The 19,089-nt window shown below is 46.3% G+C and overlaps 1 protein-coding gene across 1 annotated transcript in view; it reads left to right on the top strand.

The window, feature by feature from the left end:
* DLG3 (discs large MAGUK scaffold protein 3) overlaps positions 1 to 19,089 on the top strand; it is a 2,000,883-nt gene that overhangs the window by 185,572 nt on the left and 1,796,222 nt on the right. The window contains exon 2 of the mRNA XM_086918303.1: positions 15,120 to 15,251. Within this exon, the coding sequence (XP_086774429.1) occupies positions 15,120 to 15,251 (132 nt within the window). The remainder of the gene's footprint in view (positions 1 to 15,119; positions 15,252 to 19,089) is intronic.

Below are 19,089 nucleotides of genomic sequence, written 5' to 3'. Positions count from 1 at the left end.
AGGTCCGCTTCCTCTTCTATGGTACCATCTCGTGAGCCAGATAGCGCAGACAACACCTCCAACACTCCCTTCCGCTCCGTCGACGTCTCCGCAGTCGAGGGTCCGCCTGACTGGCCACGGCGACTCCGAATCCTTTTGGACCGCCGTCAGATCTCTGTCCCGAAAGTGCAATAACCGGGCCACCACCGGTCGCGGGGCATGGCCCTGTTGCGGCGGCCTCGCTGGGACTCTGTGTGCTCGCTCCAGGGTGTAGAAGGAGGATAGACCCTCCGGAGCCACCGTGTCCCGTAGCCAGGCTTCCAAGTATGCCACCATGTCGCCATCTTCGATCTTCTCCGGCAGGCCCACCACTCGAATGTTATTTCGCCTGTTGCGACCTTCCGCGTCTTCCGCTCGCCGCTCCAGGGCATCAATCCGGGAGAGGGCATCCTTCATCGTCGCGGATAGAGTTCTCTGTGCTGGCTCCAAGATTTTCATCGAGCCCTCCACTTCCTTGACCCTATCCGAGAGCTTGCCGTGGTCCTGTGGTAAATATTTGATTTACCGTCCTAATTTCTATGCAGGTAAGTACTTAACAAAAATAACTCAATCGGAAAGAAAGAGGCAGAGTCCGTGGTGTTAGAGTTCTTAGGGGTTTTATTCCTTAAAAAGGAATGGTCATGGTACCAGATCGGATATCTTGTTCCTGCCACCACTGGGGTGCAGGAAGGGATAGAGCAATATTTTAATGACAATACATAGCTTATATACTTAAATCATACAATAGAAACCAATACAGGAGGCGTAACAGCTGAGAGAAACAAGATAACAGCATACACGTGGTAGTGATACGTAATTAGAAGGCGTGAACTAGGCGTGAACATAGAGGCGTGTGCTAGAAACGTCATATGTAAGTGTCACAAGTAGGTGGGTACTTAGCAGAATTTGGCAGTGTCAGCAGAAATCTGAGGCCTGGATGCGCGCGCAGCTGCATGACGCGTGAATGACGTGGAACTGGAGGGTGCAGGGGACTTGACATTTACACTAGCGGAAAGAGACAGAAGTCTGGCATGTCAGATCAACTCGTACCTATATCATATCTGATATCTAATGTTTGGGAACCATATTATCTAGAGGAAAAGGTCTCTTGGGCAGAGGCTATTCTATACTGACTGTGAGTGCGTGTATAAGCGTCTAAGTGTCTGCATGAGATGCGAGGGGGCATGGGCCTACCATGGTAACAGAGGCTATGAATTACTTGCACGGAGACAGTGAGGCCGGGCCCTTTGCTCTGCAGCTGGAAGATGTTTACTTGAACTAGTAGGCAGGAATGTATGTTTGAGGAGCGGAACAGATAATTCGAAGGTTGAATACAGTGTTGGCAGGCAGCAGGCTGAGCTAAGCGCCGTTAGCCGCACAGGGAGTAAGGCAGAGGTCACGGGTACAGAGGCAGCCCAGGCTGAGGCGTTCAGAATCAGAAGGCAGGAAAAGGCTCGATGGCAGAATTCAGGGCCTACTTCGCCAGAGCTGAAAAACGTGTAAAGTACACCACAAAAAGACGTTGGCATGGCATACTTAGGAACAGAATATTCAACCCATTCAGGGTGTATCTGAAAGAGGACATGTTAACGTTGGACGCAAATGTATTTGCGTCTTCATAGCTGGCACAGGAGGGAAGTTACATGCACTTTAAGCTGGTACATGGAGACGGTGGGGTACACGTTAGGGTACATTTCTTGACCATAAAATTTATATTTCCTCATTCCCTCCTTGTTCCCTACGGACCCTTCATGATATATCGATTCTCATGAACCGATCAGTCTGTTCTTGTAACATTATTTGCTCTTCTTTCTTCTTTTCGCGTTTTAAGTGAAAACTGGAATGTGCAATACATGAAGTGGCGCACAGACCACAAATCGCTGGCCCACACTGTAGGCAAAGGCAGCAACTGAATACTATGACAAGGGCAATGCCTAGGAAGGATAGGATCTTCCATCCCCAAGCGGTCAACGTTGTCCAGAACCAACCGGACCAAGTCCAGGTGCCTGGATTCTGATGTATCAAACTTGCAATCTTATGAAGACGTGTAATAGCCTTATATACTGTAGGCGCGTTTTCTGGAATGAAAACACAGCAACTTGACCCGATGACCTTACAAGCTCCGCCCCTATCTGCTAGGATGACGTCAATAACAAGACGATTCTGGAGAACAACAACCCGCATGGCAGATTGCTCCTCTGTTAGGTTGCCTAGAGCGGAGGTAGTTTCATTCACTACTGCTTCGAGTGTTCTAGTTAATCTTCGTATCAGTTTACTATTTGGACAGGACCTGTGAAGAAAAAGAATCCTTTATTGAAATCTGTGTATTGCTCCCATGCCGTTTCAGTATAGTCGACAATCGGGAGATCTCTTCGGAGTCTATTCTTTACTAGATTTGTATTTCTGTGATAATCAGGAGGGGCTAGAAAAACAGGTGGCAGAAGGAATGCAATGTAACAGGTACCATCCCAATCTGGAGGTAAGCGTATGTATGCGGTATGGCCACAAACAAAATAGGAATGACGAGTAGCTCTAAAGGAAGATTTGCCTTGATCACTGAATTCGACCACAGTAGTACATTTGCTATGACCTAAGTGTACTGAACCCTTCTTTCTGACACATAAATCACCTTTGACTGGTAATACTGACATAGCAGGGAGAACTGGTGCAGCTTCGGATTCGACAGTAAGAATCATAAGGTTAATTGTATAATTACCTAGTCCATATACTTCATTTTCTAGATCAGTTCCTATTCTCGTGGGAAGTCCCTTTTTGTCAGGATAACAGGCGTTAAGTAGAACTAAGTTCAAGTTTCCCCAAACCCAGTTTCCTTCGAAAACAGCAATATCAGGATCTAAGGAATTAATTATTCTAAACCATGCTCCACAAGAGCCATTGTGTGTGAACGGGTACGGAAAGAGGGGCAGAACTCCCTTGTATTTCTGATAGGGGGGGAGTCGGCCACATATCCAACAGTTTGTAGCATTGTTAGTCTGATGGGAGTGATGTAACATACTAATGAAGGTGTTGTTGCGCAGCGCAAGTCTGTAAGATAGTTCATGTGGGGGTAACTCGCTAAAAGAATGTTCGGCAGTGACATTGTAAGCAGATTGTTCACGCTTGAAGATAGGGTAATATATGGGAAGCAATATACTAGCAACAATAATCAGAAGACTTAGAAAAAACATAATCAGTAATGTCACTATACAGTGACTACGGAGTGATTTACAATATGCATGTTTCTTGAGTTGTCTCTCTCTCTCTCTATCTCGATCTAGGGGATACATGTCAGAAACTATTTAACCGATTCACCTAGGGGAGGACTTAAACAATTAAACTGTCTGACTTGCTAGATCGAAGTTTAGTTCGATACTCCTCTTGGGGAGTTTTCTCTCTTTTTAGAACTTTGAAGTCTTTAGTATCGAGGCAGTCCTTTGAGGGGGTGGACGAGTCAGTTTCTGGCAACAGTTCATTACATTTTTTAATATGACTCATGTGGATCCACCCCTTTCGGCCTTCCACTTTGATTGCGGTCCTCGTGGTAAGAAGGACGATCTTCGGCTCCTTCCAGCGGGGCTCCAGCGGGCTTTTCCTGTCGAAGTTACGAATTAGGACGGTATCCCCGGGACGGACATCGTGTGGCTTTACATCAGTGTTGTCGGGGAAAGCTGCAGCAACCTGTGAACGACATGATTGGAGTGCAGACATCAAGGAGGCAAAGTAATCTGTCAGCATGTTACAATCAACATCGGTTATTTTCTTAGGCATGGGCGTCCCCCACATATTCGGTGGTCTGCCAAAGACCACTTCATACGGTGATAGTCCTGATCTCGAATGGGGGACCATTCTCATATAGAACAGTGCAACTGGCAGCGCGACTATCCAGTCGACCCCTTTCTCTTTACAGATTTTTGCAAGGCGTGTTTTCAGTGTCTGGTTATGCCTCTCTACAAGGCCAGCGGCTTCGGGATGTCGGACGCAGTGGAATTTCCACTGATATCCCAGCAGAAGGTAAACCTGTTTCATGAGCTCGGATGAGAATGGCTGTCCGTTATCTGAGTACACAACACGAGGCAAGCCGTACCGTGGGAAGAATTCTCGAACCAGCTGCCTGGCAGTGGTCGGAGCAGTGTAATCTGGGACTGGATATGCTTCGGTCCAACGGGAAAGTGCACAAACAACTACGAGGACGTACTTAAATCCTCGACAACGGTCCATCTGGATATAATTCATCTGGAGGACTTCAAAAGGGTGATCAGGAGGATGGAATCCACCTTGCTCTACAGGGACGCTTTTACCTGGATTGAACTGACAACAGATCATGCAAGTACGTTTTGCTGCTGCTCGTAAGTGTTTGTTGTACCAGAGATTCTGTAAACTGTCTAACATAGCTTTTTCTCCTAGATGTGCTGGACTATGTGCTGTATTTATTATGACTTGAACCATAGAGTCGGGGAGAAACCATGTAGAGTTTCCCTTCGTCATCCAAACTTGATCTGTCTGGATCCCTCCTAGTTCAGTCCATTTCTTGATTTCATCTGGAGTAGCATGTGTCTGAATATCGATTACATCTAGTGTGGGATCCCTAACTGTCATACAATGTGTCGGTACTATTGTCTTTGTCATATCAGTTGTCTGGGTGTGAGTCAATGCTGTATGTTTTGCTGTTTGATCTGCCAGGTCGTTACCCTGGGAAATGGAATCTGTAACTTTAGTATGTGCTTTGCACTTCATGATGGATATGCCTGAAGGCAGATGTATTGCCTCTAATAGTGCTTGAATGAGGGGACCGTGTTGGATCTTGGCACCGTGAGAGGTCAGGAAACCTCGTTCTTGCCATAACACTCCGAAGTCGTGTACAACTCCGAAAGCATAACGTGAATCTGTGTATATGTTAACATTTCTGTTCTTGGCTAGTATACAGGCTCGGGTCAGAGCGATGAGCTCTGCTGCTTGAGCGGACAGTGTATCAATACGATATGTTTCTTTAACTTCAGTTTCAGTGGTCACTGCATAGGCGGCCACTAATTCTCCTGTGTTTGTTCTCATACATGAACCATCCACGTAAAGTGTCAGGTCTGGATTTGTCAGTGGAACATCTGTTAAGTCTCGTCGGGGCTTTGTTACTGCATTAATGATCTCTATACAATCATGCGGGGCTGAATTAGTCATAATCGAAGGTAACAATGTTGCGGGATTCAGGATGTTACAGCGTCTGATTTCTATGTGTGGCTGGAATAGTGTTAGTTCATAACCTGTCAGTCGTGCTATAGTCAAGTGTTGAGTCTGAGTTCGGTTTAGAAGAACCTCTACAGAATGTGGAACTTGTACTGTTAATTGATGTCCTAAAACAATTGAGTCGCTCTGTCTGATTGCTAGGGCTGTTGCTGCTACTGACTTTAAGCACGCAGGGAGCGCCTGGGCTACTGAATCCAATGTACTTGAAAAATAAGCGCAAGGCTTATGTGAACCTGCTTGATCTTGAGTGAGGACAGACAACGCTGTACCATCACGTTCTGTAACAAAAAGCGTAAAGGGTTTGCTGTAACATGGTGTTGCTAAAACTGGTGCTTGACATAAAGCTTTCTTTAATTCCTCAAAGGCCTGTGTATGTTCCTGAGTCCAAGGAAGGGCAGTCAAAGTCGCTGCCTCCTGTGTTGTCAACTGAATGAGTGGTTTAGCTAGAAATGCATACTGGGGAATCCATTGTCTGCAGTACGAGGTGAGGCCTATAAAGGCCCGCACTTCCTTTTGTGTCTGGGGTTGTGGCATGTTTACAATTAACTGGATGCGGTCAGGAGTGAGCTGTCTCCCCACTTTGGACAGCAAGTGACCCAAGTACACAACTTGCTGAACACAGAATTGTAGCTTCGAAGGAGACACCTTGTGTCCCTTGTCGGCCAGAAAATGTAAAACTGTCAGTGATGCTTGTTCACATTCGGGTTCACTTCGTGCGGTGATCAGCAGATCATCGACGTATTGCAGTAAAGCGGTGTTAACTGGCATTTGAATACAATCGAGTTGTCTTTTCAGTGCTTGACTATAGATGCTGGGGCTTTCTGTGAATCCTTGAGGTGCACGTGAAAATTTGAAACTTCGTCCATTTAAACTGAATCCGAAGAGGTATTGGCTCTCTGGATCAATGGGCACACTGAAGAAGGCGTTCTTGAGATCAATTACAGTAAAGAACGTTGCTTCTGAATCAATAGCAGTCAATAGGGAAGAGATGTCGGGAACCACAGGGTACTGTGGAACGATGCATTTATTTAGTTCTCGTAAATCAATCACCAACCGATATACTGGTGGTGCATTGGGATCAGTACGTTTAAGAATCGGAATGATAGGGGAATTACAGATATTGGAGTCGGTCTCTACGACCACTCCTTGGGCAATGAGCTCTTCAATGATTTCCAGTAAAGCCACTACAGCATCGGGTGGTAACTTGTATTGTCTGATTCTTGGTAAAACAACTCCTTGTTTGAGTGTAACACGGTATGGTGTGATGTGCATGCAACCTACATCGGTTGGGCCTTGTGCCCACAGGTGCTTCGGTACATTTTTCAATCTGACATCAAACTCTCGTAATACATAGTGACCCTTAAAGTCACGTAGGAAAAGTCTAATTCCTTCCGGAGAACAACATATCACAGCTCATAGAGCCTTCAATGTTTTGATACCTAACAGATTTTCTGGACATGATTTCGTAAGTAACAAGTCTGTAACACGTGATAATGGACCCACAGCCAGGGGGACGGGTTTCGATACCTCATTTATAATAGGCTGTCCTGAAAAACCAAGGGAAACATTCTGTGAGCCTGAGAGGGGTGCCCCTGGGACTTCATTATGGCTGATTATTGTGCGGCTTGCCCCTGTGTCAATTAAAAACTTTCTATCTTTTCCCAATACTCGACTATGTACGTAAGGACCCTCTTGATCTACAGGAATCTCAATAAGAGGCAAGCCAACCTCCCTCTCTAGGCTGTTTCATGTGTATCGTTGATAATCGGGATAATCAGATTGGGCATACTGGCACATCTGCCGTGAAACTTGCTGCATTGCGGCTATGGGCTGTGACTGTGGCTGTGATACCGCTGCTGTCTGTGCTGTATGTGGTGGGGCATGCATAGGTTGTGAATTCTGTGAAGTCTGTTGCTGACCCTGATCTTGTCTAGGCGGATGCGGTCTTTCTTTAGTTTTACCTGTTGCTATATTGTGTTTCAGGACTGGGCATTCATGTACGTAGTGACCTGGCTGCTTGCAGTAATTGCATGTCCCTTTAACGGGAGCTGCGGCATTACCTGTCTGGGTCGTACCCTTTCTCTGGCCGTCGGCTGGAACCGACTGGGCCACTAACATTTTCATTTTCGTGTCTTTCATACGTCTCTGTTCGTGATCCTGTTCTTCTCTAATTCTGTTCTGATGGTATTGTAACATTTGTAACATCTGGGATGGCGTATTTGCTTGCCATGTACTTTCAACTTTATATACACGGTTTTTGACTGCTGTCAGGGAATTCTCGACTAACTTTGATACAAAAAGATGTGGGTACGACTCGCTACCTGGTTTTAGGCCACTATTAATAATGAAACATTTCTCGAATCTTGAATAGAAGTCACTGGTATCTTCATCGTGTTTCTGTTTACAGGATGAGATTGCGTCCCAGTCTTCCTTTTTGGTGGTCAGTAATCTTGGCAGAACCTGTACTATCAAACCTGGTAATGCTTTAGCTTTCTCCCCAAGGCCTAGCCCTGGAGTACGAAGTTTCTCCTCGTCTTCTATTTCTGTCCATATAATCTTTTTGTCTCCCACCTCCCATTCTCTTTCCTTGAGTTTCTCGTAGATGCCGGTGGGCAGCAGTACCTTTAACATTTTCATGATATCTGCATATGTGTAATCTCCCATCAGTAACATGTCTTTAAGTTCTCTGTGAAAACCTGCAGGGTCTTTATCGTGACAGGGTACTAGTTTCTTCATCTCCAATAGTTCTAACTTGGTCAGAGGTGTGTGTACATACACACGTTTCAAGGTATTATCGGTACCCATAACTGGATGTACTTCTCGTAAAGGGTTCTGCCTTTCTAAACGTTCCATATGATACATTTTTCTTTCTGGGGGCGGAGCGGGAACATATTGTGGGCCTAAGAAAGTGTTATATCTGTGCCGTTGTTCTAGAATTATTTGTATTAACTTGGTACTTAGGCCTCTCCATCTATCCATGAGTAGTGCTTCTAATGTATCGTGTAAGGGACCTGGATCAGAATGTTTATTTCTGTATAACGTGAGGAGGTGCTGAATCATATATATACCTGCTAATTTCTGCTCGTCTGGGGATAGGTTCAGAAATGTCTGCGCTACTGTGTCATCATTGTATATATTAGCATTGTCAGCCCATAGTACTGCTGACCGGGCTAGTTCTTGTTCATCCATAGAATTGAGTACATGGTACCCCATTCGTTCTCGAAGCATTTTATCAGTGTCTTGAAACAGATATTCAGGAGAATTCGGTTTTGATATGCCAGAGAGAAAAACTCTCTTGCTTTCTGGGCGAATGCTTTTCCTAAGGTAAGTTCCCTTACCTACATATGCTATCGTATCGGTAGTTATTTCTTGTTCTTCAGGTCCTTCCTCCTCCTCGGAGGAGGCATTTTCTTTTTCTTTTTCGTGTATTTCTATTACTGCTTTTCTGATTTTCTTGTACATGCTCGATATACAAGTCATTTTATCATGCTTTCCATCGGCTATATTTTGACCCCACTTGTTTAGTGCGTCCATTTCATCCTGGTCTGTCCCAGGCCTGTCTCGTTCTCTTATTAAGCAATTTATGAAAAAACGTAATATATATGCTTGAGTGTCGACTTTCTGATGTGCCAGGGCCTCCTTAATACTTTCAGGATTTTCCCCAGTCTGGACAAAATGATATATTCTATCTAGGTGATCAGTCATCCCTGAGAATAACACTAAGTAATCTGTAGCTTGTCGCAAGCGTAGTGACGCTATCAACATTCTATCGTCTTTGCCGGGTACTGGATCGTATCTGCAAACTGGAAGTTGTTCTTTGAGTATATCGAGACGGGGTGACTGGAGTGTAGGGTGCTTCTGCATGTCTCTAAGGTGTAATCTGTGTGTTGCTGGCGGGGTCTGGTAACCCCCGGTTGCACCTCCTGAGGCGGAGGCTTGGGCATTATCCCTCTGTGGAGTCTGTATGTGTACTTGAACTTGTCTCTTAATAGGATCAGGCAAAAACGGATTTGGTATCTTAACCTTAGGTGAGGGAAGTGGTGGAGGTGGAGGAACGACAGGCTGTCGGACGGGGGAACTTTGTTGCGGTAATGGCGGGATATGGTCTGTAGGCGGGTTGCCACCTCCGTCCCCGTCACCGTCAGTAGGCGGGGCGTGTGAGTTGGTGTAAGCGGGTGCTACATCGTCTAGATAGGAATTCAGAAATATGTCTTTAGTAGTCCTGTGATTTACTTTAGTTGGAACCAATGGGGGCGGCAGATTTTTCGGTATTTCTGAAGTGGTTTCAGGCGAACCCTCGGCCACAAGATACATGCCATTTACAAGGTTGTTTCGTGCGCGGTCTACTTGTTCTGCTTTTACTCGGATTCCTTCATTAACTAATTCGTTCTCTCGGGCTCTATCTGACTCTTCTCTATGTCTGTCTTCTCTACGGAGCTCTTTCTCGGCTCGTTTATGTGATTCTTTACGCCACAATTCTATGGCATCTTTCTGCGACTGTCTGGCTTTCTTTCTCCATAGTGCTTCTTCTACTTTCAGGATGCACTCAGCATCCCACGTTCCTGTAACGGGCCATCTGTGTTTTTCTTCTAGGTGCTTAGTATAATCGGCCCATAAATCTAGATACAATATGGCGTCTATGCCATGCTTATGGTACATAAAGTTTCCAGGCGTGTCCCTAGGGGGGATAGGAATTTCTTCCTCTAGTATCCCTTTCCTAGTTCCTATCTGTCTTAGTTTATTGAAGAACGGCATCTTGTTACTTAGTACTGGATACTTGGTACTGGTTACTTATTCTGAACACAGCTAATTACACAAAAACACAATAATGCACATTAAACAATCACTCATACCACGACATTAATCACATGAAAAACATTTTGAACATATATCTCTACCCTAGATACTGGATGTACTGCTAAACAGCACAGATACACTGTTGAAGACAGTGCAAGAACTTGGATAACGGATATACTGCTAAACAGTACAGATACACTGTCTAAAACAGTGCAGACCGCGTTTGTGTACCCAAACCCGTCTTTACCGGATACATAATAATGCACCCGTCTAGATACGTCCCAGCAATGGTACTCACCGGGAAGCACGGAATCGGAAGGCCTCGGAAACCTCGACTGGACTGGACCGGACTGGACTCGACTCAACTCGACACGTGGATACTTCGGAAACTGGTGGGCCTCTTGACACCTCGGACCTTGCTTCTTTCGGCTAGGCTCTGGTCGGGATCCTCCGCACTCCTCACCGCCTCGTCTGGGTGCTGATCGCAGTCTCCGTCACCTCCGTGGGCCAGAGGGAGAAACAGGAAATCCTGCGGGTACGCGTAGTTCCGTCTTGACTGATGGCAGGGGGCAAAGCTTGCAACGCACCATCCGGCGCGTGGGGTGGGGGAGGGGTCCCTATTCGGGCGCCAAAATAATGTGGTAAATATTTGATTTACCGTCCTAATTTCTATGCAGGTAAGTACTTAACAAAAATAACTCAATCGGAAAGAAAGAGGCAGAGTCCGTGGTGTTAGAGTTCTTAGGGGTTTTATTCCTTAAAAAGGAATGGTCATGGTACCAGATCGGATATCTTGTTCCTGCCACCACTGTGGTGCAGGAAGGGATAGAGCAATATTTTATTGACAATACATAGCTTATATACTTAAATCATACAATAGAAACCAATACAGGAGGCGTAACAGCTGAGAGAAACAAGATAACAGCATACACGTGGTAGTGATACGTAATTAGAAGGCGTGAACTAGGCGTGAACATAGAGGCGTGTGCTAGAAACGTCATATGTAAGTGTCACAAGTAGGTGGGTACTTAGCAGAATTTGGCAGTGTCAGCAGAAATCTGAGGCCTGGATGCGCGCGCAGCTGCATGACGCGTGAATGACGTGGAACTGGAGGGTGCAGGGGACTTGACATTTACACTAGCGGAAAGAGACAGAAGTCTGGCATGTCAGATCAACTCGTACCTATATCATATCTGATATCTAATGTTTGGGAACCATATTATCTAGAGGAAAAGATCTCTTGGGCAGAGGCTATTCTATACTGACTGTGAGTGCGTGTATAAGCGTCTAAGTGTCTGCATGAGATGCGAGGGGGCATGGGCCTACCATGGTAACAGAGGCTATGAATTACTTGCACGGAGACAGTGAGGCCGGGCCCTTTGCTCTGCAGCTGGAAGATGTTTACTTGAACTAGTAGGCAGGAATGTATGTTTGAGGAGCGGAACAGATAATTCGAAGGTTGAATACAGTGTTGGCAGGCAGCAGGCTGAGCTAAGCGCCGTTAGCCGCACAGGGAGTAAGGCAGAGGTCACGGGTACAGAGGCAGCCCAGGCTGAGGCGTTCAGAATCAGAAGGCAGGAAAAGGCTCGATGGCAGAATTCAGGGCCTACTTCGCCAGAGCTGAAAAACGTGTGAAGTACACCACAAAAAGACGTTGGCATGGCATACTTAGGAACAGAATATTCAACCCATTCAGGGTGTATCTGAAAGAGGACATGTTAACGTTGGACGCAAATGTATTTGCGTCTTCATAGCTGGCACAGGAGGGAAGTTACATGCACTTTAAGCTGGTACATGGAGACGGTGGGGTACACGTTAGGGAACATTTCTTGACCATAAAATTTATATTTCCTCAGTCCGCTCTAAGGAGGCCCAGACTCGTCGCCACCTGGGCAATGTCCTGCTGGAGGGCCGAGCGTGTGGTCGCGATCGCCTCCAGGACCCGGTCAAATTGTTGCTGCAGAGGCGCTCCACCAGAACTCTCCGGGTCCCCACGTTCTTCTTTGTCCGGGGCCTCCGAGTCTGAGGCGGCTGGGGTGGTCCCCTTGGCTCCCCTCGGTTTTCCCATGGCGCAGGAGTCACACGGTGGAGAGCCAGTCAGAGGCGCCACCAAGTGCGGGTGTCGGCTATGTCTCTCTCGGCTAGTGGCCTTCGGGCCGAGGGCGGGCGATCTCCGTCTCCAGGGCCTGTAGGACCTCCACAAATTCGGACGCGTCGTCGGAGGGCACTGAGGAGGAGGCGGGGACAATCGGCGCCAGGTCGGGCAGGCCCGTTTGGCCGATGAGGATCTGGAACGAGGGTCTCCAACACCACCGAAGACTTTGTGGCGCCAAGGCGCCGTGCTGCCCATGGAAGTCAGTCACTCGGGGGGATGCAGCCAGGCGCGGCTCAGGGGATCGGCACCGCAGCCAGGGCCGCCAGGCGTCCGTGAGTCGAGGTCCACTATAGTGAGGGCGTCCGATCATCCAGGAGCAATCACCTCATTCAAAGTCCGATCAGAACGCCACCCAGACCATCACATCACAGGGGGATGAAAAGGCGGAGGGTGCGCTGTAGAGAACGACGCTCCTCCAGTCTAAAGGTCCCGACCAAGGGGACAAAGAGGTTGGGCGCCATGTTGGGCCGCACTCCGCGGGACCACAAACTTCGACTTTCCGTCGGATCAACTCATGTTCGAGTTGCACCAGGTGCCTCGGCAGGTCCCAATCAGCCTGATCAACGGTTTGCGGGGACTAGGGTGCCCCACGGCCTCCGATCTGCAGGATAATCACGGGCTCAGTCCCGGAGCCGAGCTCTCAGGCGACCATCGCCATCGGCGTCCAAGCCACGCCCCTTTGTCTATTTTCTTTGTCGAGGAATTGGTAGTTCCATGTGTTCTGCTACCGGCCTGCTTGCATATCTTAATATCTGTGCACCGTGCACATATTTCATGTTGGTGAAAATCAATCTAACATGGCTGTCCATGTGTCAGCATGCATCCGCAGGCATGTGGCAGCTGTCTATGAATGTTTTTTGTTACTCTTTACTAAAAATATCCAAAATGACCACCTGTCAGTACAAAACTATTTCAAGACGGCTGCTGTGCATGCACATATGTGTGGACACTGGGCACCATCTTCAGATGCCTTTAGTAAAATATTACGAAAACCATTCAAGAATGGTCGCCTGTGCGTCCACATGCATGTATGAGCGACCATCTTTGTATGTTCCATATGTCACAAAAATAATTTAAAGAAACAAGGGGGCATATGTATATAAGAAAATGGCGGAATGTGGGTTAGCTCCAGAATTGCTAACACCGTCACTTTAGAAACACAGAGATGTGCCATATTTACAATAATACGGTGCACCCCTGCTTTTCTCCCTGCGCTGGCGCTAAATTCAGCTGCCTAGCGCCAACGCAGGCACCCTTGCACCATAGTGCAAGGGTGCCTGCGTGAAGGACTGATCATTTATGTGCAGGAAGGTGTCCCTTCCGGTACATAATCCAGAATGGCCATTGGTAACTTCTATGTGTGCTGCTTTGTGCAGCATTCATATGAGTTGCAACTCGTCTGTTTTTTAAATGATTGTTTATGTGCAGGAAGGATCACATTCCTGCAAATAAACTATCAATTGTATTTTGCTGTTTCTGAGTGTCCTGCAGAATGCAGCACACATAGAAACAGCAAAAACGAGAAGAAATAAAGCATTTCTCCACGTTTCGCCTGTTTAGGACCAGGTTTTCCCTGGTCTTAATTTTGGCGCTGCCTCCTATTTACGCCACCCTTGTAAATAGGAGGAAGCGTCAAAATCAATGAGTGCTGCGGTGGAACATCCACCACAATACCCATTGCCCTCCCCTTTCATGCTACGTGTAGCGTGAAAGAGTGTATTATTAACAAGGCAGCGTTAAACCACATTAAGTGGCTTAACGCCGCTGTGTAAATAAGGCAAAGCCCCTTTTGCCACAGGAATGTCGGAAAAAGTGTTGTTCCTGCGGTACCGGCTTGTAAATATGCCCCAAGATTTGGCAAAGCTGATAGCTTAGGAACCAAAACCAGACTCATTGGGCCCGATTCACAGAATGAACTAAAGACTCAATCCTAAACTTACTACTGTTTTGGTATTCACAGATTGCATTTACTACTTTTGGTATTCACAGAATGAACTTACTACTTTTGGCATTCACAGAATGCACTTACTACTTTTGGTATTCACAGAATGAATTTACTCATTTCGGTATTCACAGAAGTTAGGACTCCTAACTTTAGGACTCCTAAATGCCTTCTGTGAATACCGAAAGTCTTAAAATTAGGATTTTTCTCAATTTAGTAGTAGTAAAGTTAGGACTCCTAACTTTAGGACTCCTAAATGCCTTCTGTGAATACCGAAAGTCCTAAAATTACGATTTTTCTCAATTTAGTAGTAGTAAAGTTAGGACTACTAACTTTAGGACTCCTAAATGCCTTCTGTGAATACCGAAAGTCTTAAAATTAGGATTTTTCTCAATTTAGAAGTAGTAAAGTTAGGACTCACTTTACTACTACTAAATTGAGAAAAATCCTAATTTTAAGACTTTCGGTATTCACAGAAGGCATTTAGGAGTCCTAAAGTTAGGAGTCCTAACTTCTGTGAATACCGAAATGAGTAAGTTCATTCTGTGAATACCAAAAGTAGTAAGTGCATTCTGTGAATGCCAAAAGTAGTAAGTTCATTCTGTGAATACCAAAAGTAGTAAATGCAATCTGTGAATGCCAAAACAGTAGTAAGTTTAGGATTGAGTCTTAAGTTCATTCTGTGAATCGGGCCCATTGACTTTTTCAATGCTTGTGATAGCCTGAACTGTAAAATATTCATCTAAATCAGAATTTTAAATGTCTACTTTAGTTGCTCGCTTGAATATTGAAACATTATTTACTTACATGCACTGAAAGTGACACAATCTGGTAGGATATTTACTTTCCAGACTCTTAGTACATTACAGATTACACATGGTCTTTGGCTTCATAATGAACTCGAGGAGACTGAACTATTACTCGTGCCCACTGTCCACCTCTTCACTTTTCAATGCCTTCCTCTTGCAGACGCCGAGCGGGCGGTAGCACTCCTGAATAAATACCAGGACAACATGGCGTCTCCCAGCGAACAGCAGCTGAAGGCTTCGATTGGCCAGGTCTCGCGGATCCTGGCCAGCGACCTCTTCCACGCGCTCCTAGGTGAGTGTCTCTCCTCTTTCTTTCCAGAACCCCCTAACCCTTACCCGTGTGCTGGTTATAGTGATTGAGTGAAAGGAACAATTCCGTTTGTAGTGTGGTCTATACATTGGTCAATATGTTCAATAATGCATTAGGCACCTATCCACACATTCAGGGGACGCCCCTACATTCTGGTCGCTTGTTGCGTCCATTTGCAGTCACTTGAGCAGTTGTACAGATGTATTCTGGACAATCTCGGGGCAACCATCAGCTCAAGCTCTAAAGCTTCAGATGTTTATATGTTTCATGTTTCATTCTTTGCATAAAATGACGTCATAGAATCCCAGATTACGGAAATGTATTTGGTGTCCATAAGTCCAAACAAATCAGTACTCTGGGTCTTGACGCAGTTGTTTTAAACCTGCTCTTTAAAATGCATGTAGCCATGGGGGCTTTCAGCTGCCTTTCAAAACATGTAGTGTATTAGATGACTTGTGATTTCACCGAATTGGCATTTGTTTCAGTATGAAGTATGTTGTTGACTGTGATATTGCATTTATGGCACACTGTTTGAATAGACAGTCATTTGTCTATTAGACTATCTATTACTTAAAATAAAATGATCACCTAAAGGCATCAGACGAGGACGTGCACCGCCCCTACTTTTCATTCATCTTCCTAGGTGAGATAAACCAGCTAGCCCGCAGGGTTACTTGCCTCCTGCTGAGGTGATTCTGCAGCACGAGGTGCCATCAGAGCCAGTGGAAGGTCCTGTGCTTGGAAACAGCTGAGCCCTTGGGTGTTCCTTCAACATTACACAAGTGCCTTCTCTCTTAAACCCTCAGGGACAATGATCTGGAACTTCTTACCTTCCTCCCTTTGCCTACCATCTGCAAAGTCACCTTCAACAAGCATTTACAATGCAATGGTTTCGCCTTGGGAAAAGTTTGAGCTATTGGCATTGTAAATGACAACATTTGTATTTATGTGTTGGTTTTGAAAACAGATTAAAAAAATGGCATTGTCATTTACATTGCCATTAGCTTAATCTCTCGCAAATGTGAGACCTATTGTACCCTACGGACGAGCTCAGCAGACAGCAATTACTACCACACACACACACACCCAGAGCCAGCCACACACACACACACACCCAGAGGCAGTCAGCAGGGCCCGGTGCAGCTCTTCCTGGCTATCACCTCCTTTCCCTGCTGGTGTTTCCTCCCCACTGACCTTCTCCTGGTTGGTCACAGCAGCACATATTCTCCAGTGCCAAACGTGGAAAGCTACCGGCAAAGAAGGACCAGTCGCTGACAATAATCTTTTCCAGTTGAGAAGCGAGGACTTCTCAAAGTCCAGGTGAAGCACCAGTTACTGGTGCAAAGACACTGATAACTATCCTACTTTGGGTGTGCAAAAGTAAAAAAATCAACTACCAATTCTGAGACACATAGCCCTCATCGCCAGGCAACAGCCAGTAGTATATGAAAATGAAGTGATTTTACCACACTGTCCAGTAAACTTTTACTGCAGTGAAAAGGAGGAGCTCTTCACACACCCTGATTTAGATCTAAGACAGGAGTCACACCTTAAACGAACTTGAGTACTGTTAAGCGGATGAATGCAAAAACAAAGCAGATCAGAGAAAAAAGTAACTTAGGACAGGACTGCGGTACTGAGAGGGTCTAGGTTCAGCAGTGCTTCCAGCAAGAGTCGCTACCCAGATTTGGTTTCTAGTGTGGTAGGATCAGCCAGGCTTACTCTTTCCCTGGAACTCCGTATTGCCTCAACTGTAAAATACAGCTAGGTCTGTGGACCTGAGGGAACCTGAATCAAAGTACTGGCTACGCTGCCAAGTGCATACCCCCTGAGATACCCAGAACTAACCTTAGCTCTCTGGCATCTGCATTTGTTTTAGGACGCGCCACAAATCAAAGCACCTCATGATCAGATCATGCCAGGGCTACGGCACGATGAAGCACTCCTGATAATGTTTCAACCAGCTCAGGCACAGGAGTTTATTGGGACCAGACTGTAGGCCAAAGTCTTTGTGAATGCAGATCAGACCAGTGAGAGGCGATGTGGATGCACATTGGTAGAGGCTCTAAAGGCAAACTGCAAAGAGAGGAATCTGATTCCCCCACACACAGAACCCTGTAATTCTCTATAGCATGACAGAGAGAATGCAATGCACATTTGCAATCATCAGTGTCCGGTGACACCTGTGCAACCTTGTACAAAGCAAAGCCTTCCATCATTTTGGCTTGCCACGTTCACAGGCCATAAAATATTCCCCAGCACTCTGACAGTCTGCGTTACGGTATTTTGAGACAGGATACTGTGTACCTTAATCTAGGAGCGCTCAACAAATAATCAATCAGTCAAATAATGACACTCCCAACCTGACGATTTTTGTATCATGCGCAAACTGGACCTCAAGCGTCACTGGGTACAGAGACAGTTCTGTCTATCTCTAGGACTGCATAACTCCGCTCATCTGTGGAAGTACATTATCACCCGTCTCTGGGCCTTCCAGACCCAAATCTCTGAGCTGCATGACACGCCCCCTACCCCCGCTCCAAATCAGTCTCTCTCACAGTACACAATTATTGCCAATCTCAAAATAAACCATCTTCCCAAAGTCTGGCTTTGACACACTCTATGCGACTTTAACCCTTACCCGTTATTTGGGGTACACAAACCCACACCTTGCCAAACTTTACTATGCAAGGCTTCACATCTTGCTCGTCTCATGTTATAAAGGACTGTGACTGTCACTTTACTATTTCAAGGTGTGTGGCTCCAACCTCTGTCATTTTCTGAGCGTACATGACGGCGTTAAATGCCTATATCTGGATCTGATTCATGCCTGTCTCACGGAGGAACGACCCACGCCTATCTGTAGACGTGTGCAGGATACCTCCTCATCCGCCTTCAATGTCCCCGTTTATGGATGCACCCGAGCCCTTCCTATTTCGCTTGGTGTATAAAATGACCCTCCATGTCCCGAGATGTACATTTAACCCGGTCTATTAAAGCATACGATAAGCCTCGAACTAGCCATCGCTTGATATACATGGTCAGTAACTCTGTTAGTGGCTGCTATGGATCCCTGGTGCCGGTTTTCGGTTCTAGCTGTTTATTACTTCCCTCCATAAGCCTGTCTGCTTGTGTATATGACCTCTCTCTTCCTTGTTTACAATGTACACTCCCTAACAGTGTTTCTGCATACTCCCTTCAGTACTACTAGGGCACGCTCATCATTCCGGCGAGAATCCATAAGGGAGAATGTGGATATTCCTCTACGGGAAAAAGGGATGCGTTATATTGCCCCTGCCCTGAATAGTCTGCACTTCCTGTAGTGCTTCCTCCTTGGTCAGCAATGGCCGCCGCGCCCACATTCCCCGGCCGCCCGGCTCTTACCTGCACGTAGTTATTTTCGCAGTAGTCAGCCACCCGTGTCCGATTTTGATGGCTCTCGATGAGCGCCCGCTTGCCGGCAGGGATCTCCTCCTCCAGCAGCATCTGCAGCTCTGCCATTTTACAGCATCCCCCTCCCGTCTCCAGCCACAGCCCGGTTACCACCGCCCTCCCGCCGGGAATTCTGGGATTGCCAGCCTCGCTCTCACATACACGGTTCACCTCCTCACATCCCTGCCTAGCCGACTGACACCGCCTACAGCATCCTGGGAAATTTAGTCTTTCCACATCTGCTTTCTCTTTAACGAGAATGAAAGGGCAAAAAGAAAACCTGCGTCTAGTAGACCCCCCCATTGTGTATATATCAACATAATTTGTGCAACGATGGCCTTGGCACCAATCGCTGAAAATACTGGAACTTACTGCCATACAAAAGATT

Source organism: Lissotriton vulgaris, chromosome 4_1, assembly GCF_964263255.1.
Source record: "Lissotriton vulgaris chromosome 4_1, aLisVul1.2, whole genome shotgun sequence".
In the NCBI taxonomy this organism is placed as follows: domain Eukaryota; kingdom Metazoa; phylum Chordata; class Amphibia; order Caudata; family Salamandridae; genus Lissotriton; species Lissotriton vulgaris.
The sequence above is the reverse complement of the archived record's forward strand: the minus strand, read 5'-3'. Positions and strand labels throughout refer to the sequence as shown.